Here is an 11,738-nt window from a genome sequence, read left to right on the forward strand (position 1 = left end):
TTTTGATTTCTATGTAATTCTTGAGAGACCATCATTTTCCAGTATTCCACACAACTCAAGTCCTTCAATCACATACATAGCTACATTCTTAATGGAAGTTCTTATGCAACTATAGGATTATATAATCGAGAGAGATGACATGTGCTTGATAATTCAAGTGATGAAATGGACTCGATATAGTGATGATCACATGAGCCACACTAAACTGATCATTTAATGAACATGAAGCCATACAGAGAGAGATATAGAGACCATTGCCATCCTATATATATATATATATCTTATAACTTTGTGGTACTTCACGCAAATCATAATTATAATTGCAAATCATGATTGCATCTGTTGCAACTCTCGTCAAAGCTTTTTCATGCACAACCTTGCAAAAGGCTCGATCAACAACAGTCGAGCTTCAGCTTCCGGACCCGCACACCACCATTGCTGGCAGTGCTTTTTGCAAGAGAAACTCACTCCAGTCCAGAAGTGAGAATACCAAATAGCAAGTGATCTGCCATCTGCCAAAAACAGCAGCATTTAAGGTCGTCTGAGCACCAACCTCAAGTTACAGTGGCCAAAGAGAGATTCCATCTCATCATAGTCAATGTTCTGAGACCTGCACATAAAGAGCCACATACGTTTGTTTTCATGCAAATCTATCCGAGGAAAGAGATGAGCAAGACTGCATCGCCGCTATAGGAAACAGAAGAAAACACAGTTGTGTAAGATCACTTGATGTTAGATGTGGTGGCCAAAGCGAACATGCGTGGAGAGTATGTTAAGAGTAGTCGCTACAAATCCGTAGACAGTGATGCTTATACGTACATCAAGCTGGGTGAGTCACAGTCGAGATTGATTGAAATGCCCCACCCAAACCTACCACCAAGTCCAATCTGCAGAGGGCAAGTAGCACCGTCACCTCTCGGAAAGAGTACACACTGTCACCAGTCATTCAACACAGTGACAACGATGCAACAACACTCACGCAATCGAACTACGATCTGGAAGTGACAAAGCAATAGCGAGTACAATAAAAAGCCATGTCGATTCTATGTTTGTTTTTCGTGGCAATTTCTAGAACCTAACAATATAAAGACATGTGCATTATTAGTCTCGTATTAAAAATATGATGTGTGTATTAAAATTAATTTAGGTTTAACCATTTTGAATTAAGATTAATTTTGGACACGACCAAGAAGATGGCTTATTCGATGACTCATTTCCACCAAACTAATCAAATTCGAAATTAAGTTTTTATTATTAATTAATATTCATCGTTTTCACTCGGTTATATTTATTTACCTTCCATCTTCTCACACTTTCTCAGACTCGTGCGAGCAGCACTCGTCTCAAGTTGGTTGCTCTTTGTCGTCTCTATAGTCTTATGAGCGCATCGATTTCATATCTTGCTCCGTAACGGCGCGAAGAGGAGCTGTCCGTTCCCCGGCGACGTCCATGAACGCGATTCGCGAGAATATTGCCATCGTTCGCCTCTCCAAGCTCACCCGCTACGCAAACCCCGAGCCCAAAGTGCTCACGCTGTGCGATCTCGGCCGGCGAAGAGAAGCCATCCGTTCCCTCCTCTCCGATCCCTCCGCACCTGCTCTACCTTCTTCCGCCTACTCCTCGCTCCTCCAGCTCTGCATCGATTCCGGCGCCAAGGAAGATGGTGTGTCACTCCACGTCCACCTGCGCTCGGCCGGTCACGCCCCTGACCTCCACCTGAGCACCAAGCTCATCATCTTTTATGCCAAGTTTGGCGAGTTGGCCGCAGCGCGAAGGGTGTTCGATGATATGCCTGAAAGGAGTGTCGTGTCGTGGACCGCGTTGGTTTCTGGGTACTCCAGAAATGGGCGTGCCGAAGAAGCGTTGGAAGTGTTTTCTAACATGCGATCGTCGGGTCTTAAGGGCAACCAGTTCACGTATGGGAGCGCCCTCAGGGCGTGCACCAGTTTGGGTTGCATCGGCAGTGGCCAGCAGGTTCATGGATGTATAGCCAAGAGCAGATTTCAGGACGATTTGTTCGTGCAGAGCGCTCTCGTTGATATGCTTTTGAAGTGCGGGTCAGTCGATGAGGCATTGCGGCTGTTTGGGAGGATGAACAAGAGGGATGTTGTTGCTTGGAATTCCATCGTCGGTGGTTGTGCCGTGCGAGGTCTTGGGGATGATGCATTCGGAGCGTTCTGTTTGATGATTCGTGATGGTATGGTTTAAATTTGTTCAAATGGTTTTTAGTTACTCTGCTAATTCAAGAATCTAATTGCATGTAAGATCATGTAGCATATATGAATCAGTGCCACCATATGATATAATTTAAATGCAATAAATTCACATTCTACAATGTCTCATGGTGATTTGCGTGATAGCATTTAGGAGCCAGCTCATGGATCTTAAAAATATTAGGATTGCTTTTGTTAGGCTTGAATCGATTGTCCTAGCAACTTGGAATGTTTTTACTGCTCAATTTTTAGATCTCATTGCATATAGCTCAACGTTTAATCAATATGGATAAATTGCTGCTCAACTGTACTGTGTATTTCAGTTGTATTGGCATAGCTTGTTTTATGTAAACTGTAATTACTATCAAGAGACTGTAAGGCATAATCATCTTCGGTCATGAAAAATGTACATGACCTTAAAGTCGTCAAGATATTTCTTCTACTGCAAATTTCTTGTATGATTTCTGTAATTTGGTCATTATTCCTCAAAATGAAGTCCTCAAAATGTAATTTGGTCAGCAAGAACAACATTCAATCTTGTTGAATCTCACTTATGGACCTGTTACTTAGTCTAAACTCTTTATTGAAACAGGTATGCGGCCTGATCGATTCACTTATGCAAGTGTTCTAAGGGCCTCTGGTGTACTTAGATCTCCTATTTATGTTAACCAGATCCATGCTTCAATTGTCAAATTGGGCCATGGAAGTCACTGTGTTGTCTCTGGGTCATTGATCGATGCATATGCAAAATGCAGGAGCTTATGTCAGGCACAGCTGCTGTATGATTCTATGGTTGACCGGGACCTGATTTCATGTACTGCATTAGTTAGTGGGTATGCGCTGGACAAAAGCTGTAGTTGGAAGGCATTTGAGATATTCCGTGGGATAAATCATATGGGCATGAGAATAGATGATGTCATGTTAAGTTGCATTCTTAATGTATGTGCTAATGTGCCTTCATTGAGTTTTGGAAGACAAATTCATGCTCATATGTTAAAGGAGCACCCAGATTATGATGTAGCCTTGGGCAATGCACTTATTGACATGTATGCAAAGTCAGGTGAACTTCAGGATGCCTGTCATGCTTTCTATGAGATGAGACATAAAAATGTTATTTCATGGACTTCTCTGATAACTGGATATGGAAAGAATGGTTGCGGAGAAGGTGCAATAACACTTTTCTCAAAGATGGAGGAGGATGGGGTGAAGCCAAACGATGTCACGTTTCTTGCTCTTCTCTTTGCATGCAGTCATTCTGGCTTGATTAGCAAGGGCTTGGAATATTTTCACTTGATGGTGAGCAAGTATCAAATCGTTCCAAGAGTTGAACATTATTCTTGTGCTGTGGATCTCCTTGCACGTGGAGGTCAACTAAAAGAAGCTTATGATCTAGTTTGCAAGATGAATATTAGGCCCAATGCATCACTTTGGGGTGCTATGCTTGGTGCATGTAGAATGTATGGTGATATGAACCTTGGTGAAGTGGCTGCTGGATATCTTCTTAGTTTATATCCTGAAAGATCTGTAAACTATGTAGTCCTTGCAAATGTATATACTGCTGCAGGATTATGGGAGTCGGCATTGAAGATGAGGGAAATGATGGAACAAAGATCAACAAAGAAGGATGCTGGCCATAGTTACATTTAGTTGAGAAGAAGGCACATGTTTCCTGCATGCAGAAATACCTTAATCGTGAACTCAAAGCAGAGAAATAAGTTCAACATTCGTTAAATTCCACGAATGGAACAACAGGCTGAGTCTATTTTGTGAATCGTACATTCATCCTTTACTTTTCCAGAGCATGGTGACATATGTTGCAGAGAGAATCTTCTTTCAGAAAATGTTCTAGAGAGAATTTTGAAGGGACTTGTGGTTAAAGAACTCTGGAAGAGCCTTGTTCAAGTTGTCACACCAAAATGCTAAATACCGTCAAACAGCAGAGAACTTTTATCTTCTAAAGGTACCAGACATATCATGGTTTGAGTTATGAAGATGATGGAAAGTCTGCGAGGAGACAGAGTTGCTGCTGAGATTCTAGGAAAGCATAATTGAGCAGCCTCAAAATTCAGCATTGAAATTGTGTTTCAGCTTTTTAAGCAGCAAGAAAAAGGTAATTTTCTATGTCATTCTGCTCCGAATTTAGATTTATGGATCAATTTTATTTGCTCAGGGAAAATTTTTGAGTGACTAAAAAGAGGATAAGAAAAGGGAAAAGTTACCGTAAGCCAAAGACCATGCTGTCTGCATGTTTTTTCGTCACTTGATATGATATCTAGCTGGTCCGCTGATGGGCTATTTGTTTTGCAGTGTAAATTCTCATCAAATACATTGCTTGTAGTGAAAGCAAACATCTGATTTCTGTAGTCCCTGCTAGTGTTATGAGTTGCACATGAAAACTTGCATCCTTCAGATTTTCAAAATTGCTTCTCCCTTTTACCATGCTTCACTCAACTAACTTTCAAAACATTGGCTTCTCTTTCCCACTGTGGTATGTGAGAAACAGAATACTTGTAGGATTGTATTATTTTTCAGATTCTAAACTACATTAAAATATGAAGCGAATAAGTTAACTTTGAGGGAGACTGCAATGGAAGAAGTCATCACCAACCGCTAGACTTGTAAAAAGCCCATGGTGGATATGGTATCCATATCAAAGCAGGGGTGTGGCCTTCTTGTTTATCCATGTTAGAGTTAGATATAACCCACAAAGGAACAATGGGGTGTTTCAAACTTTTGTCGTGGACCAATTAGTATGGTGAATAGATAAGTATATCTTGTTACCCAAGAATCAGGTTGCCTAGCATTTTAGGCCATATGGTGAAGCAGTTTCTGGTTTCTTATATATATGGATGTGGACCGTTTGTGTATATTTCTTTTTCTCCCTCTTTTTTCTTGAAGAGAAACTTTAATAGTCACTACAGTTTTAATTTTTGAATGCAGGAAGGAATGATTTCTGATTTCAATGGAAGTGATGGCTGTGTTGGCGCAGGCAACAAGCAGACAACTGCATGAGGCCACCTCAACCCTGCAAAGTCAATGCTGTGTCAACAATCTCTAACCTATGAGATCGTGATGCTTATGGTGCTATTTCATATGATCTTTTTAGTTGCAAAATATTTTATATTGCAAGCTCAGAACAGGATGTCATTCTAGAATATAGTCTAATACAAGTTCCATTGGTCTATGTGATGAACTTGCACATAGCAGGAAATATTATGTCTACAGGGTTATGAATGCCATTTGTGTTGATTCACTGAATCTTGTGGATTTTGATGCCTGATATCCACAGGGAAGAAGTTAAATGTGAATGTCCTCTCAGTTAGTCCTTTTCTTACAAAAGAAAAAGGAAAAGAGATTTGCTGGAAAATATTTTTACTACTCCAAGTAATAGTTTCATCAGAGATAGTATAGGGACATCTTGTTTAATGTTGTACTGTATATTAGCCTATCTGGTCAAGCCTAAACGGAGACTACATTAGTGTGTTTCTGGCACTGTGGCCTCCAGATTTCTACTTTGCTTCAGGAACTAATATGATAAAAGTGTGAACCTTAGGAAATTACTGCTTTTACTCTTCGAATCACAAATAAAGGTTGATTTGCTAGTGATTAGAACAGGTTCCTGTTGGATACTATCATTTCGTTTTCTGTATCCTTGAGATTTTGGTGCTCCATGAAAATGAAAATTTGTCTCAAGCTTTTAGAAATATGAATTAGTTCAGACCAACATATGACAATGGCCGGCTTGAAGCTTTTTCATATAATATTATTACTTGCTGGTTTTCTTCTATTATTTATATAAAACTGTTATTGGTCTTAAAATTTGATTTACCAGTACAAATTTATAAACCATACTGCATGCGAACAAAAATACAATATGCTGTGTGTGTGTATATATATATATATAATTAGATATCAAAATATTTAGATATATAATCAAAATATTTGGAGGAATATATATGAAATGAAAATATATAGAGGGGTAAATATAATATTTGTAGACTTTAAAAGGATGTATAAGTAAATTTATATTTTTTTTTCTTTTATTGGGATTCCATGTTTTTGACAAATATTATAAATCGGATTCAGTTATCGGATCACACAGAAACCCGCATCCGTGACAGATCAATTATAGGATTGGGTTTAGCACACGGAGAACGGAATCCGATGTAGAAAAACTTGGGGATAACTTTTCATGCAATTGGGTCAACTCGGTTAGGCGATTCAAAAACTTCCTACGAGATCCAATCAGACCTCGGCGTCCGCCGATTGGGGCTTCTTCGAGCTGTGGAGGAGTTGAGCTTCTCAATCTTGCTTCGAATTGTCGTGTTTTTCTCCGTCGATTCTGTTGAGCCGACGGTCGATTGGATCACCTCCAAGGTTTCGTTTTCCCTTATGGATCTCTTGATTTCGATTGTTTTTTTATCTTTCCTCATTATTTGTCGTTGGGTCTTTCGGCGTTAAATTACTCTCGGAAGAAATTAGGTAGACGCCAGGAGCAAAAGACTGTTTTCTCCTTTGTAATCATCTCGTGCCGGAACACATGATTTATTGGTTTTCTTCTTCTTTTGTGTTGCAATGGTGTCGATGAACGATTGTTCTGTGATGATAAATCGCGCTTTTGCTGCAATGTCTTGTTTCTTGGAATAGGGAAGGTATTCCTTTGCGGTTGTGCGGGTAATCAGTGGCGTACATTGGCATAGAATGACGTGAACGTGTACGAAGGTTGTACATTTGTACTAGAAGCGTATTCTTTAGAGAAACATTCTTAAAGTAGAACTCCGGTGACCTATGAATCTAAAAGTTTCTCGTTCAGATCACTGTTTTCATGTTTTTAGTGACTACAGAATTTCCTGCTAATTGTTGATTCAGTGGACGAGGGTGAGTATGGCATAGAATTATTCATTAGAAGTCTTACATTTATAATTGTTCTAGAAAAATTCTCTTTTTTTTGCAGCAGTGACCTTGTCTTTGGACCACTTGATTGATAGGAGTTTTTTCTCTTTTTTCATTTTTGCAATTAGAAAGGCATTTGGTGTGAGTTATTGTGAAGTCTTATGTGGTCCAATTCTTGGTTCTTTTACCAGAGGTAGTTAATTAGTATCATACATTATTAAGAATGATGTAAAACATGTTTTGGAATAGTATGCTTTTATTATATTCTTTAGAAATTCATCCCAAATTACATTTGAATATATTGCTATCTCACTCTACTGCCTTTTGAATGATAAAATAAGTCAGACTAAGCCTACACATTCTTGTTTTCATTTCATTAAGTGATTATGCAACTTCTTGAGCTGAAAAGAGGATGTCATACAATTATTCGTTAGAAGCATAATGATGCAGTTTTTTTTTTGTCAGGTAGCTGTAACAACCTGGATCAATTGGATAAAAAAGGTTCACGAGTGGAAATCGATCTGAAAGTGGATGGAGGGAGACACACAGCGTTGGGTTTTAGGATTGATATATATACTTGCAGTGGCAACAATATGGATTGCTGCTAGCTATATAGTTCAGTCTGTTGTAGACTCTGGTGTTTCTCCTTTCTTGATAACTTACATCTGCAACTCATTATTTGTGGTTTACATCCCTATTGTTGAAATTTCTCGATATGTTGAGGATTCAAATGAAAAAATCTTTTCCTGGTTCAAAGGCAAGAATCATTCTGATACGCAGCTATCTGCTGATTTGGAGAATGTAAATCTTCTAGTAGAAGGTGATCATAATACTCACCCACCAGTGGTCAGTCCTACTGGAATGGAAATTATGTCAGGAGCTGTCTCTGGTTCTCAAGATTCTGAGAGTACATTTCATAGTCAGAGTAGAATAATCTTTGAGCAAGAACCAATTATGGCCATAGATGATTGCAGTCAGCAAGTGGATTCAAAGGGACGCTGGACTCGTACTCGTGTGGCTACAATCAGCTTGCTGATATGCCCTTTTTGGTTCTTTGCACAACTAACCTTCAATCTTTCACTTAAGTATACGACAGTTACAGTAAGTATGATTTCATAATTAGTTGCCATCTTTTTCTACAAATCTCCTATTTCCTGTTTGTTTTGTAATAGTACATTAAGGGTATTTACTCCTATCTGCAGTCAAATACTATTTTGAGCAGCACGTCAAGCCTTTTCACTTTCTTGGTTGCCTTAGTTTTTCTTGGAGAAAAATTCACATGGCTGAAGCTAACAAGTGTTCTTCTCTGCATGGGAGGAACAATAATTGTCAGTCTAGCTGATTCAGGTTCTGAAGTCAGTGCAATTGCAACAAATCCTCTTTTAGGAGATGTTCTAGCTCTCATTTCAGCCGGACTATATGCTGTTTATATCACCCTGATTCGGAAAAAGTTACCTGATGAGAAAAAAGGAGAAGGTCAAGCAAGTACCGCTCAGTTTCTTGGTTTTGTTGGGCTATTTAATCTCTTGATATTTCTTCCTGTTGCTGTATTTTTAAATTTCACAAGATTGGAGCCCTTTCGCAGCCTTAACTGGAATCAATTTGGCCTTATTGTTGGAAAAGGTTTGTAGTCATTTTTATTTTTAGCCTCCAAGTTTCAATTTTATTATTATTCTTAGCTTATATTATGAGTATAATCTCTTTTGATCGTATTAGATTATCTAGTGATCACTTTCTTTTGGAAAAATAAAAAAATGTTTTTCTGACATACTCAATTCTAGATGCTACTTAAGTTAATGCTCTTAGAATGTTATCTTTGGACACGTGGTACCTATCATGATTATCTTTTGAAGAAGGTTGGCATGAAACAATGATTGAATTTATATTTACTTCAATCCTTTTCTCAAGAAGGAAAAAGATTGAATACCTCACGTTTCACCAACAAGCATAGCTTATGACATGTCTTCTAGCTTCGAACCATCAATAAGCACTGGGAACCTCTATATCTTAATCTCTTGTTGGCTTTTCTATTTGTATTATGATAGTTCCACTACCATTCGTAATGTAATAAAGTTTTGAGGATTCAATATTTGTGGACTTTGTTACATGAACTATTGAGTATTAGCGGAAATGTACTAATGAGGTTACAAGCATCATAACTGGAGTAGGTGAAATCCTATTTCTTATGCAGTTCTATGCTATCCAGTTCCAGTCTTCCCATTTAGAAGTGCAGCAGCTATAAGAATGGTTTAATTCATTCGCAATGTGTCCAATATCATGATGAGGTCTTTTATTGGAACTTCAAATTATACTCTGTGGTCAGTAATTCTTTTACAGTGATATAATTTTTTGACAAAGATTATGACTCCATACTATTGGTTAGTAATTTGGTCTTGTGTATTACCAGTAGCCATAGTGCCAGTACTATTTGAGCTATACTCATCAACTCCTCGACAGTGGAAAAACTGAAGAACTATAGAAGTATCGTACATGTGTGTTCTATCTTCTGACTTCCATGTGGAAACTCATTCATGATTACTATTGAAGCCTACAAACTATAATAGCTTATTGGAAACAACAAATGATAGAAGTAATACGTCCTCTGGATCATATTATGTTACCTAGCATATTTGTTTTCCTTCACAAGAAAGTCATGCTGAATCATCCTTTTTAGAAAGTTCCTGCAGCTCTATGCATACGTACTTGCATATTTTTGAAGGTCGATATGATGAATTTTCCTTTTATTTAGTCTGTATTCTGAACAAAGACTAGGAAATGGTTACAACTTAACATTATTCTGATTTATGTCGGCACAGGTTTATTGGACAATGTGCTGAGCGATTATTTATGGGTGAAGGCCACCCATTTAACAACAACAACAGTTGCTACGGCTGGTCTAACAATTCAGGTCCCGATAGCCGCTGTTGTGGACACACTGACCGGCCATGCTCCCCACCTCATGGACTTCATTGGAGCTGTCGCTGTTATGATTGGGTTTGCGGGGATCAACATCCCATCTGATGATTCCCCTGGAACTCAAGCCATCCCGAAAGAAGAAGTCACAAGCATTGTTGTGGATGATGGCCATCTTGAGCTGGCATCAGATGGTGGCACGATTGATGCCCGATAGTGCAGTATCTTTTCATCCCAGTGGTTCTCAAGACTTATTTTTTGCTTGATGGATCAGGCAATATATATGATCTTGATCATCCGCATCGGTGTAGATCTATCAGTTTATCAATCCAGAGAGCTTTCACAACAGGAGACGAGGATCCTCAGCAGCCTCCAGGCATCATATGCTGACATGAACAGAGACAGTCCTTCCACTGGCCATAGAAAAGTAAGTACAAGTTCACCCATGCCTCCAAATAGGTGATTTAGTGAGTTACTACGACACTGTTATAAGCAAGCTTGGTTGGATCGCTCTGTCCTCACCAGGCTTTATAGGGATATCTATTAGAAGATTCTTTTTTCCTCAATATTCTTAGCGAGTTATATACATGCCAAAGGGTGCCCGACACTATCCCTTGAACTTTGAATGCAAATATTCGATCTGCATACCGAAGCTTGCAGATATGTTTTTATACTTGTGTAAAGTAAAACTATGTTGAAAGTCAAATTTGATATGGGGATTGTGGCGTGTAGATTGATGACTGCTGATGTCTCGTAGCCACTTGGGCAACACGTCATCATCACTTGGTGGACACTTCCAATCTTATTCGATCGACATGTCATGTGGGGTTAAAGTCCACGACACGAGATAGACAACATTAGCTAACTAAGTAGCAAAGTCATTCTCGATATTTAACCATGATCTTGAATTAATAGTCTCATATCATGCTATATATAGGAAAGACTCAATATAATAATATACTTGCAATCATCTAACATATCATAATTATGTGGAATCTCAATGACAAAGCTGTAAATATAATCAACAACAACATTATGTAGATAATTTAGGCGTCGTCAGACTCATTCCGTTTCATGAACATTCTCCTACTTAACTCCGCCGCCGTCGGCAGTAGGAAGGCTATACAAAACCCAGGCATCTCGTGCCAACTTGGCAAATAAAACATGGATATCATCTACAAGTCTCGAGATTCGATGTTCCAACTAAAACACCTCCCACTATTGGTCGAGCCGATAGTCTTTTGTGGGACCCACGACTGAAAACCAATGAGTGGGGGCCGTTTTGTGTTCGGTGCCTCGGCCGACACACGAGCAAGAAGTATATTTTCTTTGATGAGCATTATAATGAAAGAATTCGAAATTATTTTTGGACGATTTATCCGAAGAAAGCTTGATTTTATGGGCTTTTCCTTAGGAGTCTCGAAGCGTCACGAGAGGATAAGTATAATTCTATCCAATAATAATATTTAAGTATAATTCTATCCAAATCGGTTATAAACCAAATCACGTAAAAATCTTTTTTTCTTTCATTTCTTTTCCGTTTCTCCATCAATTTTCCTATGGAAGGATAACAAGTGTTTATCGTAAAAAGTATTAAATGGGAGGATAAAAGATATTAAAAATTTATTTATTTTACATGTCAATCTATTAATGATTCATTCGATAGAATTTGGTATGTTGATAGCGAGATAGTAATTAGATGAGTATCCCAAGACATAT

The 11,738-nt window shown here is 38.5% G+C and overlaps 2 protein-coding genes across 2 annotated transcripts; both read left to right on the plus strand.

Moving 5' to 3' along the window:
- The first annotated feature begins 1,338 nt into the window (after positions 1-1,338).
- LOC135597795 (pentatricopeptide repeat-containing protein At3g20730-like) lies at positions 1,339-5,289 on the plus strand. Its single transcript, XM_065091271.1, has 3 exons — positions 1,339-2,197; positions 2,806-4,323; positions 5,154-5,289. The coding sequence occupies exons 1-2, from the start codon at positions 1,450-1,452 to the stop codon at positions 3,858-3,860; spliced, it is 1,803 nt and encodes a 600-aa protein (XP_064947343.1). The 5' UTR covers positions 1,339-1,449; the 3' UTR covers positions 3,861-4,323; positions 5,154-5,289.
- Positions 5,290-6,364: 1,075 nt separating this feature from the next.
- On the plus strand, positions 6,365-10,750 carry LOC135597796 (uncharacterized). Its single transcript, XM_065091272.1, has 4 exons — positions 6,365-6,590; positions 7,572-8,207; positions 8,309-8,729; positions 9,923-10,750. Exons 2-4 carry the CDS (start codon positions 7,638-7,640, stop codon positions 10,234-10,236), a joined length of 1,305 nt encoding a protein of 434 aa, XP_064947344.1. The 5' UTR covers positions 6,365-6,590; positions 7,572-7,637; the 3' UTR covers positions 10,237-10,750.
- Positions 10,751-11,738: the final 988 nt, after the last annotated feature.

This window comes from Musa acuminata, chromosome BXJ1-11 (assembly GCF_036884655.1).
Source record: "Musa acuminata AAA Group cultivar baxijiao chromosome BXJ1-11, Cavendish_Baxijiao_AAA, whole genome shotgun sequence".
Lineage (NCBI taxonomy): Eukaryota > Viridiplantae > Streptophyta > Magnoliopsida > Zingiberales > Musaceae > Musa > Musa acuminata.